The following is a 21,649-nucleotide window of genomic DNA, read 5'->3' as shown; positions in this document are numbered from 1 at the left end:
ATATGTTTGCTAATCTGCTTTATTTTATTATTTGTTTGTATTGCTATAGTTACCATGAACGTTTCCCCTGTTCTGATTTTGCTCAGAGTATTAGTTGCTATAAGTCTTCCCAGTTTTTTCTATATTCCTTCTATTCATGTCACAATTAGTTTACCTGTTCTCCAGATGATGGGTACTTATTTTGTTTCCAGTTTTTTGCTAATACAGAAAGTGCTGTTTTGAATAAGTATTTTGGCATATAAAGAATCTTTGTTTCCGTCTTTAACCACCTTGGACCAAATGTCAATAATGGGAGAAGGCACAGAAGTTTTCCTCTATGAAACTGCTACTATAGAGGAGGGTGAGTTCATGAATCATTAAACCAGGGGTGGGGAACCTGGTGCTTGGAGGCCACATGTGACCTTCTAGGTCCTCAAGGGACTGAATCCAAAATTCACAGAACAAATCCTCTCAATAAAAGGATTTGTTCTGTAAAACTTGGATTCAGTCCAAAGGCTGCACCCAAGGAGGCAGCAGGTTCCCCACCCCTGCAAACATTTATTAGGCGCCTCCCATGTGGGAAATGTGCAAGGCAGTGTGCTAAGCCAAGCTCTGGAGATATAAAAGAAGCAAAAGAGAATTCTTGTCCTCAAGGAACTTACAATCTAATGGGGAACCCACGAGTGGAGGTATTTGAACATGACCCTGTCATTCCCATTGGTGTATATTAATAGAACTGAGGCAACTAGGAGGCATAGTGGATAGAATGCAGGGCCTGGAGTTTGAAGACTCATTTTCCCAAGTTCAAATCTGGCCTCAGACGCTTACTAGCTGTGTGACCCTGGGCAAGTCACTTAATCCTGTTTGCCTCAGTTTCCTCATCTGTAAAATGATCTGGAGAAGGAAATGGCAAACCATTCCAGTATTTTTGCTAAGAAAACCCCAAATGGGATCACAAAGAGTCAGACATGATGGCAAAATGACTGAACAACAGTGGGACTGAAAAATGAATGAATGAAAAAGCATTGATGAAACACTTACCATGTGCCAAGCACTGGACTAAGCTCTGGGCCTTGCTATTGGTCTCATCATTGCACGCTTATGACCTTTCTAATTGCCCTGCAGCTGAACTTTCTCACATACATTGTCTTACCCCACTAGAAAGGTCCTTAGTTTAAGAGGTCCATAAGTAGGTGAGATGACCATGCTGGAGGGGACTATAAGGCATAGAGTAAAGCCTGAAGAATTTTAGCAATCAGTGGCAGAGTACATGGTGGGGCCTCCATCTAATCAGAAGAAATGCAGTTGTTGATTTCCGTCTCATCCAGACCACGTGATCAATCCAGCAGCTGGCTGAAGGAGGTAGGAAGGAAGCAGGATGCCCTGTGTGATTGTGCCTTAGCAGTCCCGGATGGATTCTGAGGCATCCTAGGCAGATGGGGAGGAGGGGGAGCTATCTATTCTATCTCTGAGAGTACCAGAGACATGGGGGAAAGGAACCATTAACTTCTTGATATGACCGAAAAGTCTGAGAGACCCTAAGCACATTGTGGTTTCCCTCAACATAATCTGCTGCTGTCATGCCTGATTATGCCTGAGCTTTCCGAAAAATTCTTCAGGTCAAGTTGATGCCACCTCCCTAGACAGAGAAATCCATGGGGTGATTGACAAGGCCTGTTGGAGCTTAAAATGGATAGTCCTTCACCCTCTTGCAGAAGCACATGCCTTGTTTTGAGGGGTCTTCCGTTGTTGCTGATTCATCAGGAAGAAACCTCTGAATTGTGGTGTGTTCTATCGCCCTCCTGAAAGCCTATTCTTGGTGCGTGACCAGACCATAATTGGTGTGAGTCACAACTCTGAGAGCTGTTCACTTGAGCTGCCAGTAGAGAAGGCCTGCATGGTTTGTTTTCAAGCAGAGATTGCCTATAACTCCATTTGTACCTCTTGTACCCTTAGGGAAAAAGGCTTCCACAGCCTGAAAGTTTCCACAGAACTGAGGCTCCCTCTTGCAAACACCAAGATTTACTTTTAAAAACACAGAGACAGACACATTTTGGATGAGAACATTTTTAATATCTATTACATACTTCCTTAGCTTCCTAAGCACAAAATACTGAGCATTAGTGCATAGTTCTTTCTGATGATTCAGGACCATCATTGTGGGCATCCATTAATAGTCCTGTGAGATAATAAGGTGCTGGGTCTGCTATTTATCTATTTTTCATCATTACCTTCAGTATCAGGAAGTCCAGGAGTATCTTTCCTGCTCTCATTCTGTCTCCTGTTATTGACTACAATTCTTACCCCATCCCTGCCAATACTCTTATTGTGATTTGTTGCTTTTAATCTGGTCTTCAGATAGGCAGAGTGTTGCTGTATATCATAAAACTAAGCAGTGATCTGTCACAGTGGCATCCACACTGGCATACCCAGAATGGCTGCTAGCACAGGTTCTTAGAGCTGCTTTTAAAGGGATTAATAATCCTACTTTTAATTACATTCACTAGTTCAGGGGAAAAACCTTGAACTTCAGAGAAAATATAAGCAGAGAAATAAAGACCAACAGACAGGGCTCTAACTACCTGAATCAACTATATACTTTACATACATCCCTAGATGGAGAGAGCCTTTACATCTGAGCAGTTAGGGAGCTCTGAGTATACAGCCACTCAGAATCTTGACCAGGGAATCACAAGAGCCTTCTCATAAGCAAGCTCCCAAAGCAAAATACCAACTCAGAGTATATATATAAGCTTCTCAGAGCCAGAAGGTATCACAACCCTTGTGACTCAGTGCCTAATTAGAAATTAGTAAAAGGTGTGAAAGCCTTCCTACTAGCAAGCCTCCACTCCAAAAGCTTCTCTTTAAGCAAGTTCCTCCCCCAATGGGCTCTGTGTGATTCAGAATGCATCACAGATGGGCACATAGGCCTATTAATGGGTGGGGAAGATATTAAATCCCCTTAACATTGCATCTGGTTATTGTATTTATCAGAATAAGAGGCATATCATTGCTATTGCAATAAGTTAAGTATCAGTATTTAGGGAATGTTTTTCTCTATGTTGTATTAGTCCTTATAAAGGTTAAATAATTTGCCCATAGTCATAAGTTGAGACTTCCTAATGAGATGGACTCAGACAACACAAGAAATTTAAAATATTGGCATTTGGGGGTTTTTACTCCTAGGCTTTCCTTTGTTCTTCCCTTTGATGCACAGACTGGAAAAGAAAGATGAACTTACCTACTTTAGAAGATTCCCCAGTGCTTTCCCAATTTAGAATAACTTGTTCCCAAAGTGGGGGAAAAAACAGTAAATGTTCTTTCCAAACTTGCACAGGAAGGTGTATTGTCAACTCATTAGTTTCAGATGATGCCCAGCGCGCCTCTCTTCTCCTAGGGAGGTGCTATCATTTTCTTAAAACCTTAGCAAATGTACATCAACACTTATTCAGGACAGCTAGGTAGGTGGTGCAGTGGCTAGAGTCCAGAACTTGGAGTCAGAAAGATGAGTTCAAATATGACCCCAGACACTTACTAGCTGTGTGATCCTGGGCAGTCACTTAATCCTGTTTGCCTCAGTTTCCTCAACTGTAAAATGGAGATGATAATAATAGCTCCTACCTCCCAGGGTTATTGTGAGGATGAGTGTTTAGCACAATGACTAACATATTTGTTGTCTAGGCATGTCTGGCTCTTCATGACCCTGTTTAGGGTTTTCTTGGCAGAGATATTGGAGTTTTCCATTTCCTTCTTCAGCTTATTTTACAGATGAGGAAACTGAAGCAAACAGGGTTAAGTGACTTGCCCAGGGTCACACAGCTAGTAAGTTTCTGAGGCTGGGTTTGAACTCAGGAAGATGGATCTTCCTGACTCAGGCCTGGTGCTCTGTGCACTATGGCGCCACCTACCTGTCCATGGTTGACACATAGATGTTGCTTAATAAATATTTGTTCCACATCCCTCCTATCCCTGCTGCCTGTAGAACCTTCCAAGGGATAAATGGAGTCAAACAAAAATTAGCATACTGGCCATGCCTGGAAATGCATGCCTCATCTAAGCCTATAGTCCATCATCTCTCAGCATGGAAGAGGTGGGAGGCATGCCTGAAGGACTTTCTAAATCATAAGAGGGAAGCAGGAGACCTTTGTGGAGGAAATAATTAGTGGAGCTGTGGGGATTATGGCTGACCAGTAGACGCTAGAACTAGCCAAGTAATGGCAGAACAGCAGAGCCAGAGCAAGGTATGTGTGTATCCAAGATGAGGTTTAAAAGTGAATAATTATCCACCAGTGGCTGTGGCTGTATCATTTTAATGTAGATGATTTGGCTCATCGCAGATTATAACCCCATGACTAGTGAGGGTAGGATTCTCAACATGATGTAGTAGAAAACACTGAGTTTGAATCACTTACTGTTTGACCTTGGACAAACCACTTAGAACTTTCTCAGCATGAGTTTCTTCATTTGTAAAATGGAGAGGTTGGGCTCTGGAGAGGTCTCTGGAAGCTCTAAAGACTGATTATGTGTTCATTTAGAAAAAGTCATCTGAAAAAATGTACATGGCTATGCGTCCCTACCTCCTCACCCCCGCATTGGGTTGCAGTCAAAAGAATCTGCCTTTCCTTAGTCCTGGTTCTCTGTATAGCCATGGGTGGCAATGAGAATTCTTTTCCCCTTCCTCCCAGAAGCCTAGGAACCTGGACTCCCAGACATAGGACTGACAGGGCCATGGCTGTAGCATTACTCAGTGTTTTCAATGTGGAAATCCTAGGCAGATCAATAGCCATTGGGCCCTTTCCCTTTTCCTGTCTCTGCAGTGTGAGGGCACAGGGGAGGAGCACCTTTATGAAGATTTCCAAGACCTTGACCTCTCCCAATTGGATGCCAGTGACTTGGATTCTGCCAGCTGCTTCAGCGAGCTTCAGTGGGGCCCTGAGACGTCTGAAAATGGGTTCAGCCAGTGTGGCACCTGCGGGGAAGACTCAGAACTTTTCCAGGTATGTCCTTCCATGTATTCATACTGCACAGAGATATCCCTTGCCTAATGGAATTCATCATCTGATAAAGAAGGTAAGACATATCCATGCCATATCAATTCATAAATTTTCAATGAAGTCCTAGCAAAAAGATTAAAACAGTTTATTCCAAAAAATCATTCACTATAATCAAGTTATATTTATACCAGGGATACAAGGATGGTGCAATGTTAGAAAAATAGTTAACATGATTATGTTAAAAATGGAAAACATCCCAAAGCCACAATATTTTCTAAATACATACAGAAAAAGCCTCTGACAAAGAATAAGTCATTTAGGCATAAAGGTATCTTTTTTTTTCTTAAATCTAGCATTATATGTAATGATGAAACACTACAAGCTTTCCCCAAAAAATGGGAGTAAAGCAAAAATACACTCTTTCCTCACTATCATTTGACCTACTTCTAGAATAAGAAAAAGAAATTAAAGGCATAAATATAGGCAGAGAGGAGACAAAACTGTCCCTCTTTGAAGATGACACATTTTACTTAAAAAGTCTTAGGGAATCAGTATAGAAACTAATTGAGACAATAGCTTTGATAAACTTGCAGGCTACAAAATTAGTCCACAAAAATAAAGAGCATTTTTATATAACAATGGCAAAATCTAGGCAAAATAAAGAAAGGAAAGTCCTATTCAAAATAACTGTGAAATGCATCTGGGAGTCAAGCTACCAAAAGACACTCATTACCTGTATGTATGAACCTACAAAACACTCCTTAAGGAAACAAAGAACAACTTGAATGTGCAGTGCTCATGTCTGGGCCATGACACTGACAAAAATAGCATACCTTCAAATTTGAATTAGGGGCAGCTAGATGGCACAGTGAATAGAGCACTGGCCCTGAAGTTGGAGGACCTGAGTTCAAATCCATCCTCAGACACTTAATACAAAAACTAGCCATGTGACCTTGGGCAAGTCACTTAACCCCAATTGCCCTCAAAAAAAAAAGCAAAAAAATTTTTAAATTAATTTGCAGATTTTAGTGCTGTATCGATCAGACTACCAAAGGGATACTGTACAGAGCTAGATGAAATGGGTAAGGGAAAGGATAAGCATTTACAGAGTGTCTACTGCTGACTTAGCACTACGCTAAGCACTTTACATTTATCTCCTTTAATCCTTACAACCACCCTGGGAGTAGGTGCTATTATTATTCCCATTTTACAGTTGAGGAAACTGAGACAATGAGAGGTTAAATGGCTTGCCCATGGTCAGTCAGCTAGAAAGTATCTGAGGCCAGGACTGAACTTAGATTTATTCTGATTCCAGGTCTGGCACTCTATCCATTGTGCCACCTATCTGCCCTAATATAACATATGATAATGTAAAATGATCGCAAATAAAATAATATTAAAATTCATTTGGAGGAAGAAAAGGTCTAGAATATCAAGGAAAATCATGGAAAAAAGATCAGAATGAAAGGGGAATAGCACTTCATATTATGAAGTAGCAATCACTGAAAAAAATTGCTTTGATTAAAAAATAGAAAAGAATTAATGAAACAGAAAAGACAAGGAAAAATAACTGAATTCAATCTAGTGTTGGTAAGCCTAAAAACACATATTACCCAGAAAAGAATTCCCAATTTAATAATAACTACTGGGAATACAAGAAAGGAGTCAGGTAGAAATTAAATTTAGACATTATTTCCATACCATGTTCCATGATAAACTCAAAATAAACATATGACCTGTACATTAAAGATCATAGCATTAAAAAGTTAGAAGGAAAGCCTCATATATCTTTCACAGCTGTGGATACAAGATGAATTCTTAATCAAATAGAGATATAGAGGCAATTACAAAAGATAAAATAGGTAATTTTGATTACGTGAAATTGAAAAGCCTTTGTGTAAACAAAATTAAAGCAACTGGGATAGGAGAGGGAAATTGGTTTAGTAAGGTAATAAAAAATTTGTGTCAAATATCTCTGATAAACTATTCAGACAACTAGCAGAAATATATAAGACCAAAAGGTCATCACCCAAGCAGTTCTTCAAAAAATTGTGTTTACAACCACATGAAAAGGTGCTGCAAATCAACAAGAGAATTTAAATAAAAACATCTCTAAGGTTTCACCTTACACCCTTCAAATTGGTAAAAAATGACCACCCACAATGACAATAGTCAATATTAGAGGGGTTGTGGAAGAGTAGGTACACTCCACATTGGTGGTGAAGCTGGGAAGTGGTACAACCATTTTGGAAAGCAATCTAGAATTGTGCAAAATAAAGTGACTAAAGCATGTCTACCCCTTAAATCGGAGATGCCATTACTGGTTTTATACCCCAAGGAAGAAAGTCCCTGTATATTCTGAAGCATTTGTAACAGTAACTCTTTTTATGATAGCTAAGAATTAGAAACAAAGTAGATGCCCATTTACTGGAGAATGGCTAATCTGTGGTACATGGATTTAATGGAATATTATTGAACTGTAAGAAATGATGTATGCTTGGGATGAATACAGAGAAGTATGGCAAAATTTATATGAGCAAGGGCGGCCAGGTGGCTCAGGGAATAAGAGCACGGCCCCAGTGTCAGGATGACCTGGGGATCGAATCTGGCTCAGATACTCAGCACCACACCCAGAAATAACTGGCCGTGTAACCTTGAGCAAGTTACTTAACCCCAATTGCTTAAAAAAAAAAATTTATATGAGCTGATGCAGTGTGAATTAAGCAGATCCAAGAAAATAATATACATAGTAACTACAACAATGTAAATGGAAAGAAGTGACACATCAAAAAAAAAATCAAAAGTAAATGTAACAAAATTATAATGATCAAGGAGTATTGTAATAAGGAGATATGAAAAAATACCCCTAACTTACCCCTTGGTGGAGATGGTTATATATTATACATGTTTTCAGACTTTTTCAATGTTAATAAGTTGTGCTAATTTTTTTTTCCTCTCTAAAAAATGCTATTTGTCTTATGGGATGACTCTCTTGGAGAGAGAGGGCAAAGCACCCTTAGGATACTATAGTGATATAAGAAACAGAAAATATCAATAAAAACTTATTTAAAAAAATAAATTTAAAATAAGCAAAAAAGAGAATTGCAAATTATTTACAGTCAAGTGAAAGAAACACATAATAAATGATTTTGATAAAAGAAATGCAAATCAAAACAATCCTGAAGTTTCAAAACACATTCAGCAAATTGGCAAAGATGACAAAAAATGGGATTAGTCATTAGATTATATAGGATTAGATGTTGGGGGATGGGTGGTAGAAAGATGGGCTCTCAAATGCACTGCTAGTGGAGCTGTGAATTGGTACAACCATTTTAGAAAGAAATCTAGAATTATGTAAATAAAGTGACTAAAATGTCCACACTCAGACTCATGGATTCTACTGGTAGACCTACACTTCAGGATTAATGGCATAAAGAAAGTCTGCATATACAGTAAAATATTTTTAGCAGCATTTTTGTGGTAGCCATTAATTGGTGGATGGCCAAACAAATTGTGGTAAGTGAATATAATGGAATATGACTGTGCTTTAAGAAATTATGAAAATGATGAATTCAGAGAAGCATGGAAAGATTTTTATCAACTGAGACAAAGCAAAGTTAGTTGAACTAGCAGACAATATATACAATAATGTAATTAGTAATAAAAAAAGTTAAAACTGAATTATTTGGAATTATAATGATTAAGATTGGCCCCAGAGAGGAGAAAGGAGAAAATCTTTCTCTCCCCTTCCTTCTACTTCTTCTTAAGGGATCATGGGTTATATGAGATATACTTATGGTATCAGACTTTATATATTTCATGTGTTTTGTGTAACTTTTTTTCCCTTTCCTTTCTTCATACTTTATTATAAGGCTCTCCAGAGGGAATGAGGGAAGTATAGAAGATATTGAATAGCTTAGTCCAAGGGTCACATACTCAGTTACCAATAATCGTAGATGCCATATTACTTCCCATCTTTATTTCTGCTACCCCATCCCATTCTCTGAAAATATTTAGATTTTCTCCAACCTCCCCAGCTTGCCCTCCCCTATGAAGCTGTTGTCACCAACTTTTTACCTAAATAATTTTCTTTGTGAATCAAGTCATTCCAAATCCACTTAATATTTATTGAGAACTTAACTGTATGCAGAGCTGTGTACTTAGTGCTGAAGGAAATGTCCTGATAAATAAGGTTGATCCCTACTCCAAAGGAGCTCTGTCTCTAGTAGTGGAGATAAGACATGCATGACCACAGATAACCATAATTCAGAAAAGTGGTAGATTCATAACAAAGCTCCCCACCCCCCTCCCCCTCAAAGAAAAAAGATTGCTTTTGACTTAGAGGCTTCTTGGAAGAGGGGCATTTGAGCTAAGCACTGAAAGGCAGGCTAGAATAAGTTTGGAACGGAGTTCTGCACTTAATAAGAATAACAATTAACTTGAATTTACATGAAGCTTTGTGCTTTACAAAGAACTTTCAACTCCATTATTTCCTTTGATGTTCGAAAGATATTATTATCCTCTGCATTTTGTAAAGGGGAAACTGAGACCCACCTGTAATTTAATGACCTAGCCAGGATGGGGCACAAGTCCCAAGACCCCCAGGCCAATGCCCCTTCCCTAAAACCAAGCTGCTTCCTAGTTTTTTCAGGGGATTTCTCCTCAGATTACGGTTAAGATTCATTTTCTCCAAGCTTTAGATTAGCCCCAAGAGGAGGATCAGAGGAGGGATGGGGGTGGAGCAAGAAGCTTTGCATCTCTGCATCTATTAATAAATATCCCTCTCTCAGCTGACAAAGCCTTGGTTAATTTGCACTCAGTTTCCAGAGGGAGTGAGTGGAGTAAAGGAAGGGAGGGAGGGAGGAGGGTTGTGGGAGACTTCTGCTGTTGAATAGCTCTTGCTTCTTTAGCTCTACTATTAAAGGGAAAGGACTAGTGAGCAGAGTGTGCACTGTGTCCTGTTGTCAGTGATGACCATGTAGGAGCAAAGGCAGCTATTTTCAGGGTCTGGGGCACGCTAATCCAGCCTGGCCAGTGAGGGAGCCTGGAGTCCCCACCTTCACCTTCTCACTAGCTTGTTAGGTCTAAAAGCTGGGGAAGACTTCCTTTGTGTCATTTTCCACCTCTGTGAAAGGCGCGAATGCCTGCCCTGGCCACCTCACAGGATTGTTGGGAGGATCTAAAGAGGTAGAAAGACCCCCAGCCTGGAAGTCAATCTAGTCTAGTCTAATTTAGGTAAGTGGCTTCCCTGGGGCTCAAATCATTTTTCTTTTCTTTCTTTTCTTGGAGGGAGTTGGTGTTGACTTGTCCAGGTTCACACAGCTAGTAAGTATCTGAGGTCACATTTGAACTCAGGTCCTCCTTACTTCAGGGCCCATGTTAGATCCACTGCACCACCTAGCTACCCCTCCATTTATTTTCAATCCTTCTATCCCTGGATCCCATGTCTTTTGGTAAACCTTTCTATACACCCTATTCAATATGAATAAAAATAAATCCTAGATATAGAATGTATATGCACTGTCAAATAAAATAAAGAGATTAATTTTTCATACAAAAAGCTTGATTTGACCACTTTTTTTCCATCAATGCCACTTTTAGAACACTTCAGTAAGATAATATAGTAATTTACCCAATATTCCCTGTACTTCCCTGACACAATCTTCTTGAACCCTCAGGAGGGAGGCGTATAGGTTAGGAATCCCGGTAGTAGGGGATCTTTAAGGGTCTTTTCCAGGACTGTTGAGTTCCTATTTCAGCCACCATCACTGTAGATAATTGAATACCAGTTACAGCCTTCCTGAGTGACTTTGTATCTCCAAGTGTTCTGCACATAGTAAATGCTTGGTTAAATGTTTTGTCATTCATACTAAAGCTGGACAGCACAGAGACTAGCACATAGTAGGTCTTAATAAGTGTTTATTGATTCATCTCCAAATAGAATATAAAATAACAGAGCTGCAAAGGAAAGCTAAGTGGTATAGTGTATAGAGAGGAAACCTTGACTCTCTTACTAGGTATGTGACCCTAGACAAATCTGCTAAGCTCTCCCAGACTCAGTTTCCTTATCTGTAAAATGGAGGTAATAATTTCACCTACTCTACCAGGTTTTTAGAAAGGCTTGAATGAGATGTGACATATGTAAAGAGTTTTATAAACCCTCTTCAGAGCTAGAAGAGGCCTTTGCTTTTAGAATACAAAATATGAGATAGATGGGGTTTGTGTTTTAAGAGCTTCTCTGTCTCTGGCATTCTCTGCCTTAGCCAGCCTAACCTTGTCTCATTCCCCTCAAATCTCATGCTTCAGTCCTATGTTCCCAGGACCACTGAGCTGCAGGTTACTGCTGTCCAAGTCAACAGAGAAACTCACTGTGCCCTTTCCTTTTTTAGATTTGGTTACAAAAATAACAAACCCTTTGGTTCCATCTTTCCAACCTCTCCCCACCCCCATCTCCCCCTAACCCTCATACTATCAGCTATTGCTTCTGTCCTTGAAATGGAGCCAGGACAGCCAAGAAACCATCACGAGATCCCTATTTCAGATAAACTTCTTCAAGAAAAGACAGACAGGCTTGGATTGGATTGGACTGGATTGGAAGAAAAAGGCCATGGGGGTAGAAGGGAGGGTGGGCAGTATTCATGTGATGAAATAGCATTTCTGCCAATTCTCTCAGGGCTGGGGAATCCAGAGCCAGAATTGAACAAGAGAAGGAGTGGGAAAGTCATCCAACAACATAGTGATCCCAAGAATGAGGGTCTTTGTGTGGAGATGGGTAGGAGAGACCGGATGGGGCAGTATTGGTGTTTAAAAAAATTTTTTTTAATAAGGAGTAAAGGGGGAGAGGGAATAAGCATTTATAAAATGCCTACTATGTGCTAAACCCTATGCTGAGTGCTTTACAAATATTATCTCATTTGATCCTAACAAAAGCTTTGGGAGGTAGGTGCTCTTATTATTTTCATCCCCATTTTACAGTTGAGGAAAAGAGGCTAATTGACTTGCCTAGAGTCACACAACTAGTAAGTATCTGAGGTCACATTTGAACTCAGTACTTCCTGACTCTAGGCCCAGAGCTCCATCTACCATGCCACCCAGAAATACCACTTATAACTAGTTTCCTGGATACTTGGGGAATGAGAAAGTGATTCTAAGCCAGTGGAATGTTACATAGGATTGTAAGATCATAGGGTTTAGTCTTGGAATGGATTTAGACGTCATTAAATCAAACTCCCTTATTTTATATAGAAAAGAGAGGTGAGTCCACTAAGGTCACATGGGTAGAAAAATGAAGAATCAAGATTCATAGCCAATTCTTTTGATGTTTCTCTATCAAGGAGTCTCAGGGTCCATTCCCTTCTAAGAAGAGATGACAGATATTTTAACTTCAGTTTTCCTCTGTCCTCACCTGCTTGTTTTCTCCTGTCTCACTGCCCTCCCTCCCCCACTCTCCTGAATTTTAGAATTTTGCCAATCAAAGGAAATCCTGAATCAATGCTAGTCACATCAAACCCATGGGGGCCTGGGACACAAGCACCCCTCCCCCACCTCTCCGGTTTCTCTGGCAAGGACTACAGTGGCTTGTGTATAGTAGGTACCTAATAAAATTGCATTGAATTGAATTCTTCTGTGAAGCAATCAAGTTCAGTGAGCCTAGCCTGGACAAGACAAACAAGGATCCTGGCCTGTGGATTAGAATTTGGACCATGGATAGCGGCAGCTGGAACCCTTCAAGGTCTTGTTAATATAGTGATTTGAATTCATCAGTTTCCCCACAAACACCCTCTGTGAGGTGGTAGTATTAGTGTTACTATCCCCATTTTACAGATGAGGATACTGAGACTCAGGGAAAGTGACTTACTTAATATTATAGATAACAAGTAAGTAGCAGAATAGGGCCAAAACATAAACTTTGGTGTTCTGCTGAAAAATCCAGTTTTTTAAAATTTTATTTGTAACACAGTTGCCTAAATCAAGTTGGGAGACTTTGCCCTGTGCAAGGGCTGCAAAGAGGGGCCAAGCCACGGCTCCATTTTCCTGGATCCCATTGCCTCATGGGATAGATTGCAAATGGTACTTCAGCTCAGTGAGTCCTTGGGTGTTATAGTTAAGATGACTGGAAGAAAAACCCCCTGGTAACTAGGCTGGGCTCACAGACTGTCTTCCCTATGGTAGCAACCCTATCATTCCATGTTCTGGTCCTCAGGCCTCCAGGCTTAGAGCCTCAATCTTGTTAGCTCCCTCTAAATAGGGTGTCCAGGCCTCTGGGGGAATGACTTTCACTGCTCAGTCACAACAACAATAATAAATAATGACAATTATAATAACCAGCATTTATATAACTTTTAGAGTTCACAAAACACTTTAGGAATATTACCTCCTTTTATCCTCACAAAAACCCTGGGATTTTAGGGCAGATTTTAACCCATGTCCTTGTGACTCAAGTTCCAACAGTCCAGCTGCCTGTATACAAATTTGTATACAAATGCACTTGTTTATTAATTTACATTGAGAAATATAACAGCTCAGTGGATCCAAATCCTCATGTCTCTTCCCAGTGGTAAAACCAACTTGAGACATCACATTATGATCTCAGGATCATAGATTTAGAGCTTATTGCTGAGTTGTTCTTCAGTTGTACCCAATTCTTTGTGATCCCATTGTGGGTTTTCTTGTGGTTTGCAGTTTTCTTCTCCAGCTCATTTTATAGATGAGGAAACTGAGGCAAACAGGGCTAAGTGACTTGCTAGTAAGTGTCTGAGGCTGGAAGTTAACTCAGGAAGATGATTGGAGGCCTAGCACTCTGTCCACTGTGCCACCTGGTTGCCCAATTTAGAACTTAAAGGCCTAGGCCTTCAAGGCCAATTCCCACATTTTACAGATGAGGAAGTTTATGCCTTGTCCAGAGTCACAAGCTAGTGAATATCTGAAGCAGCGTTTAAACTCAGAAAGTTTTTCTGAGCCTGGGTCCAGATCCAAAGGTGATTTAGGGAGTATGGTGTCAGACTCCAGGGCATCAAATGAATAAGAAATAATGCCATGGTCACAACAGTCTGAGCCCCGCATGTGCTCTTGCTCAGGGTACCACTCTCCTTCCTCCGCAGTGCTGATATGCGGCTCTCCTGGATTCCAGGCAGAAAGAAACGCCCCCTTTCTCTTTGCTCATATGTCAGCTGTTGTACAGTTTCACATTAGTTAAATTTAGATTGGTGTCTCCCTAGTGCAGTTATAGGGATCTACCTTAATGTAGCAGCAGCAGATTTATGTGGCATCTCTTAGGGTAGATTCTTTTGGGAAAGAGCCCCCCTCACATTTAGGTGAATTCATGTCTTACCCCCAGAGTGATTTTTCCAACACTGTTCCCCAATACACTGTCTGTACAGCTTGACTCACTGGTAATTCATTGGTTGCTTGCGGAGCTAACGACCAAAGCCAGGTTGTCAGAGAGCAAGCGAGGACAATGGCAAATTATCTTTCACCTTGAAACAAAGAGATCTCCTGCTTTGGTGGAATCTATACCTTCTCCTCATTTCTCCTTGTCTTAATCAGGTGACAAAGGAAAACCATTCCTCTGAGGTTTCCTGGAAAGTGGCCAATGATTTCCCTCGACTGTGCAAACTCCATAGACCTATACTCTGTTGCAGGCTTGGAAGGTAGCCTGGACCACACTGTGACCGTCATCCTCAGTAGACATGGATGTTCCAAGGTCACCTGCAAGGCTCTATGCTGTAGCAGAGTCAGAAATGAATAAAATAGTCAGATATCTGTGAGGAAGAAGAAAGACCACTGCATTTGGAGTCAGAAGACCTAGGGAAGATGTAGACTAGATGCCTCTGGCTCTCACTCCCATCTCCCTCTCAAAATTGGTTTTTAGGTAAGAATCTGAAATGCCTTCTTCCTGAGATATCAGTGACAGAGACCAACATAAAGTAAATCCTCCCAAGGAGATTTGTATTTGAAAGGAATTCAACTTTTATAGCCAAAAGAATGAAGTTCTAATATTCCTGAGTCTAGGTCCAGATCCAAAGGTGATTTAGGGAGTATAGTATCAGTGTCCAGGGTATCAGGTAAATAAGAAATGGAATTTCCATCAATGACCAACAGCCAGGAGAGGTCTGTTGGAGGTATCCAGCTCAGCTCCTGGGTAGCCTACCCTTTTTTGGGGTCATGCTAGCCCAGCATTGAGCCTAAGACTTGAGATACTCATTTATCATTTGGAAAATTCCTAGCATCAAAGTCTTAGAGCTAAAAGTGACCTTTGAGATGACCTATTCCAACTTCACTTCACATATGAGGAAACTGAGTCCTAGAAATGTTAAATGACTTGCCTGCTAAAGATCACTACTAGTAAGTGATAGAGCTGGGATTAGAATCCAGGTGTCCTGACCTCTAAGCCAGAACTTTTTCCACCACAGTCTATGCTCTGCCCATCTCTGCTTTACTGAGTTAAATTGTTCTGGAAATGATCAAGAGAAGATGGTGAAATTTGCCTGCAAGTGAACATATTAATTCCTCCCCCGCCCCAATTCAGTAAACATTTATTAAGCCCTACTTTGATTTCTTTTGATGACTGCTTTTGATTTTTCAATGACTACTTACATTAAGAACTACCAGATAGTAGTGATATCAGATAAAAATGAAATGGTTCTTATCCTCAAGGAGCATATCAAATAGATCAGATATAAATGGAAAAAAGAATTTAAAAATTCCAGAATCTTCAGAGTTTATATGAACCTCAGAGATCATCTCATCCAACCAATTCTTGACTAAAAGTCTCTTTTATTCTAGGACCTACAAGTGGTACTCCAGCTGCTGCCTGAAGACATCCTCCTCAATGAGGTTTTTTCTTCCATTTTTCAAAGGCAGAGCCCATTCTCCCTCTTAGCAGACTGAAGCATCATTTGGTGCTTGTGGTAATGGTGATGTCCCCCCACTTTAATGAGCTGCTGAGCTCTCTCTTATTTAGCAACAAATATTAATGTTAGAGAAACAAATATTAATAAGGAGAATAAGACCATTAATAAATTGCATACATAAGGGAGACAGTATACAGTACTAGGAACTCAATGAGACACAAAGTTTAGGTAGGATCATAGTGGCTCATAAGAGGAAATAGAAGTGACAGGTACCCAGACAATATTGCCAACAAACGCATTTTGCATAACTGAGGTTTGGCTAGTTTTATTTTCCCTTCTTTTGTAAACATTTCACTCAAAACTCTAAATACATCTTTACCAAGATTCAGGAACTTTTTGAAAGAAGCTTACGTGGTACCCATATCCATCTATCCGTTTATTTATTTTCCTTTTTTTTCTTTTTCCCTCTTCTTCCTTTCTTCTCCCTCTCCTTTCTTTTCCCTCCCTTTCTCTTCCTCCTCTCCTTCTTTCTCCTTTCTTGCCTCTCTCTCTTCCCCCTTGCATTTCTTTTCTTTTCTCTCTTGCCTTTCTTTCATAGAACACTGGGTTCAATCAGAAGACCCACAGGTCTTTTGATCCTGGCTCTGCTGCAGACTGGATTTATGACCATAAGAAAATCACTTCCCTTCCGTGGGTCTCATTTTCCTCATCTTTATAGATGAGGAAAATGAGTGGGGAGTTTGAGCTAGATCGTCCCTGAGGTTCCTTCCAGCTCTAACATTCTGTAAGTCTGTGAAATAGTTATGAAACACCTGCTCTATGTTCTGCAGAGAATTGAGCTATGTGGGCAGAGTGATGGTGAGCAGAGCAAAGGCAAAGGCCCGTGAACCCCCAGCCCAAAGGGTAAGCATGCTTCTGTAGTATCATCATCTGTTAATCACATAACTTTTTCTTCCCTATTTTAGATCATAAGTGGTGAAAATGAGGCCCTGTTGGCTGCCCTCACTGAAACCCTGGATGATATCCAGGAAGAAGACATGGGCCTAGCTGCCTTCCACACTCTGGAAGATGAGGATGTACCCACCCCAGGCCCTACCTCACCCATACCCTCACCCAAAGCCAGTCCTGATGCCCTGGATGGGCTGCAGGCCCTTGGGTCTGAGGTTGATGAACTTTCTCTGGTAAGAAGCCATTTCTTGCTCCTATTTAAATAGAATTGCATGACTCATGATAATTTGGCTACATGGGTATGATGAGCACAAAAGTGTATATTTTTTTTCCACTTTAGGATTATCCCTAGCTGAGGTTTTTTTTTTTTTTGGGGGGGGGGAGATGGGGCAGGGTGAAATCCAGTTCCTGTAAGGTTTGAGTGGGTGCATGTGTGTACATATGGCGTAATAGAAGAAAACACTGGACTTAGAGGGATGTATTCCAATTCTGACTCTACCACTCAATGTCATTATGTGCTCATGAGCAAGTTGTTGAAACTCCTGGGCTCTCAGTTCTATCATCTGTGTAAAATGAAGGGGTTAGGACTAAATGATGTTTAAGCTTTCTCCCAGCTTAATGTCCTTAATGTTTCCTATGATCCCCATGTTTGGATTCCAAGTCGATAAGCTTGTGCTTCTGTTTCTGTTTCCCAAACCTCATACCCTTTATTCCCTGCTCCAGGGACTGTTTTGTGTCACTTCCTAACATTGTGGATAGGCTCTGGACCCTGCCTGATCTGGAAGTCAAAACTCGTTACCAGCTTCTCTCTGGAAGCTATAATAAGAGTTGATATCACAAAGAGAAAAGAGTGCTTGTCTGAGAGTGAGACTTATCCTGTCTGTGCTCCTTATTGATGGTGTGACTGTGGACAAGTCCCTTCCACATAATGTACTCATTTTCCCCATCTGTAAATTGAGAGAGTGGATGTAGGGTTGGGGTTATGAGCCAAAGAGAAACGTTTGCCATATGTATGAAAATTGTTAATGGTCTCTTTCTCCTCATTCTCATGGAAGCAGCCATAGTGCAGCGGCTCTCAATGTGTGTTCTGGAGACTCCTGGGAGTCCCTGAGACCGTTTCAAGGGATCTTCAAAGTCAGAACTATTATCCTAATAAAACTAAGTCATTTTAATTTCTAATACAGTAAATATCAACAGATATGACCCACCTAAGCAATAGCTCTCCGAGGGGCCCTCAGTAATTTTTGAAAGTATCCATAAACCCTGAGAAAAAAGCCTGAGGACCACTGCTATACTGTGATGCCAAAAGCACTGGATTTGGAGATCAGAGGTCCTGGGTTCAAATCCTGGCTCTACTCTTTACTACTTATATAACCCTTGGGTAAATCACTTCACTGTAGGCCTGAGTTTCTTCATCTGTAAAATAAAGGAGTGGATTGGACTGAGGTTATCTTAAAGGACCCTTCCAGCTCTGAATCCTATGATCCTCTGTCCTACCCCCTAGAAGTTCTAGTATCTTGAAGGATCCTTCCAGCTCTGAATCCTATGATCCTCTGTCCTACCCCCTAGAAGTTCTAGTAGTCTACTCTGCTGACTACTTGTGACACCCACTTTTGTGGGATTGGGTGCTCACTTTCTGGGTGACTCACTTGCCCTTTCCAGGCTTCAATTTTTCTCTTTTTAAAATGGGAGACCTCCTCTAGGGTCTCTTCCCACTCTGTTCCAAATCTTTGAGGCCTGTGAGTCCTTGATCCCATACAGCGATAACTTGCCACACCTGAGAGAGAAGTATGTTGCTTCTTTTGGAATCACATATCTAGATGACCAGCTAAAGAAAGTTTTCCCCACCTTGGGCCTGGGCCCAGGGCAAGGAAGGGAACTGTGCTGTTTCTCTGCAGGAAGGAAGGGAAGGCCTTGCAAATGGCAAGCTAAGAGCAGCCCCTTGTGGTAGAAATAGATATTTCTCATTTCTGCCGCAGTTCTTGATGTATCCCTCACACACATGCTCACCGGCTTGTGGAGCAGAAGCTGGACAAAGCTTTTTTTATCCCTTCCAAGAAATGTGAAAATAGAGGCCTTTTTATTTCCAGATTTCAGTTCTGACTTCTGACTTTGGGCACTCTTGCCTTCGTATTGGTTCAGGCTTTGTGCCTGTCAGAGCTTGGGGATGCACAGCTGGGGTCTTCCATGTATGAACTAGCAAATGTCAGATGTTTCCCTGTGTCACCTGTGTGGCACTGTCTGTGAGAGGCTCAAAAACCTTCCCTATAAGGCGTTACTTAGGATTTCAGGAGCCCAAAATTAGAAACCTGGGAAGCATCTTAGACCAACTCAGGCTTAAAGCAGGACTCTCCTTTACCCTCTCTCCAACCGGAGGAAGGCTAGTCTAGTGGGGAGAGCACTAAGCTTGGCATCCAAGCACCTGGGTTTGACCCCACCCCTCCTACTTGCCACATGTGGGACTTTGGGCAAATTCCTCACCTTTTTTTTTTGCTTTTTGGAGGGGGGAAGGTAGGGCAATTGGGTTTAAGTGACTTGCCCAAGGTCACACGACTAGTATGTGTTAAAATGTCTGAGGCTGGATTTGAGCTCAGGTCCTCCTGACTCCAGGGCCAGTGCTCTATTCACTGTGCCACCTAGCCACCCCAACTTTTCTTTATCTAAAAAATGAGGGGGTTGGGCTAGACCTCTAAGGTCCCTTCCAACTCTGAATCTTTGATCATAAGTCACTTCTTTTTTTGGGTCTCAGTTTCCTCTTCTGTAAAAAAAAATTAGAAAGAGGGTGTTGGATTGTCTCTTCTGACTCATACAGGTAGGACTTCTATGGAAATGGTCACGCCAAAGAATTTGGTCAAATTCCTTGATGGTTGTTTCCAGGGTGGGTTATTTCATTCTTGATTTGGGTTCCAATCCCAGGTCTACTCTACCACTTAATGCCTGTGTGACCTTGGTCGCATCATTTCACCTCTTTGGGATTCATTTTTCTCGTCTGTAAAAGGAGGGGGATGGATTCAATGATGTCTAAAGACCGTTCCATCTCTAAGCCCGGGGTCCCAGGAACTCCCACTAGCTTTAGCAATGGTGGCATCTGGGGTGGAAGTCATGCCTCTTTTTGTGTTTTGCTTTTCTGCCAGTTGCAGAAGCTGCTCCTATCTCCATCCCACACTACTCCAAGTGTGGAGGCCCAGAAGGAAGGAGCTGTCCGACGCCAAGGAGCGTCCAAGTCCAAAAGCCAGCGACCTTACCTCAAGGTATTCCTAGGCTGGGGGAAGGCTCTGTGGGAAGCCATGAGATTGTACCTCTTGGGCGTGCACTTGGCTTCCTGTCTGCTCTCATAGTTAACATGGATGCTATCTTTTCCCTCTTCCCCATGCAAAACCCAAGAGTTATACATAGACATAAACCTTGCTACATGTAAATGCTTTCTCTGCCTGAGGTGCACCCAGGATCCCTTCTAAAACCTCCCCAGAGTGAGCCCCACAGTAGAATCAGAATCCTGTGGTCAGGAGTATGTCTGGTAGTTGAATATTGAGGGAAGGCCCATGGGATCATGCCACAAAGAAACTAACGCTGTGACTCTCTTAAGTGGAAGGAATAGGGAGGAGTCTTCTGGACAGGGAAAACATGGAGGGGGGAGAGGAGTCAGACCAGGGTCCTTTGCTGAGAAATGGTGCATTTTAGGGAATTACATGATAATGGGCACATTCTGGACTACCAGAAGCTGGTTTCAGAAACAGACAAATAGAAGGGTTCCTTGTTTCCGTCCTTCATTCATTTTTCAACAAGTGTTTTATTGAGTGAGAGTCAGGAGCCTTGGGCTCTGGTGCCAATTCCACTGCTGACTCTGGGTAACCTTGGGTCAAAGTCACCCTGCTTCTGTAAAGTTCCTTTTCCTCCTTTGTAAAGTGAGTCTGTTCTAGTTCTGATCTCTTAGCAACTCAGGGAAAAGCACTGGGGAGGAGGAAGGAACCTCAGACCAGTTGAAACAGTAGATGAATGTATACAGTCTTGCAGATGTCAGGAATACCTTCTGGTGTGATATTTAAGCAACCCTCCTGCTTCTCACATAATCATCTCATGTGGTGCAGTTAAAAGAGTCCTGAATTTGACAGTAGAAGCCCTGGGTTCTAATCCTGATTGCAACTTGGTATCTGGGCATTGCCTTGAACTCTGTGGTCTCTGCAGTCTTCTAGACTATCATATAGACAACCTGAGGATTCCTGGGTTTCCATAGAGATCCATCCTCTGTTGCCCTCAGAGCCTAAGGATCACTGGTACCAGTTTTACAAGAGTCAGTTAATGTCAGAGCCTTGATGATCATAATGACATAGTAAATTCTTTTGGTCATTGCTACATGAAGGGATGTCCTGGTGGGATATGCCAGCAATGCCCATCCTGCCTTTGGAGTGGACAATGCTATAAGTGATGCAATGTTGGCTAGCATCACATTCTTATAGAAAGGCAGTGTTGGAAAGGCCCAGCAAAGAACTCCATGGAGTAAACTGCCCAGGACAGCACTAAGGAATAACAAAAAGGATTAAATAATCACATGAGTTAGAACTCTGTCCCTGGTGCTTGGTTTCTCCTAACAATCCACCAAATGACATTCCTACCCCCCTCCTCTTCCCAGTTCTTGTGCCTGTCAGGAATGCTCTGGGCCGTTACCATGAGACCTTCGAGACAAGTTTAGGCCCCTCACTGGAGACTGGGCACAGAAGGATTAGAACAAACCCACAAAGAGGAGGAGGAACAGGACCTTGGTAAGGGCAGGCAGAGAGTAAAAGCAAAGGCTGAGGGCTTATCTGGGGGAGTGTGAGCAGTACACACAACCAAACTGGAAATTTATAAACAATAACAACTCATGTTTCTATACTT

At 41.5% G+C, this 21,649-nt stretch overlaps 1 protein-coding gene across 1 annotated transcript in view; it reads left to right on the top strand.

Annotated features, from left to right (window-relative positions):
* Positions 1 to 21,649, top strand: part of PPARGC1B (PPARG coactivator 1 beta) — a 169,924-nt gene that overhangs the window by 122,797 nt on the left and 25,478 nt on the right. Inside the window, exons 2-4 of the mRNA XM_069102639.1 lie at positions 4,797 to 4,976; positions 16,792 to 17,007; positions 19,909 to 20,025. Coding sequence (XP_068958740.1) covers positions 4,797 to 4,976; positions 16,792 to 17,007; positions 19,909 to 20,025 — 513 coding nt within the window. The remainder of the gene's footprint in view (positions 1 to 4,796; positions 4,977 to 16,791; positions 17,008 to 19,908; positions 20,026 to 21,649) is intronic.

The sequence above is a fragment of the Petaurus breviceps genome, unplaced genomic scaffold, assembly GCF_028583685.1.
Source record: "Petaurus breviceps papuanus isolate PSGF00001 unplaced genomic scaffold, PetGlider_PUasm1.0 551, whole genome shotgun sequence".
In the NCBI taxonomy this organism is placed as follows: domain Eukaryota; kingdom Metazoa; phylum Chordata; class Mammalia; order Diprotodontia; family Petauridae; genus Petaurus; species Petaurus breviceps.
This window is presented reverse-complemented; position numbering and strand designations above follow the sequence as displayed.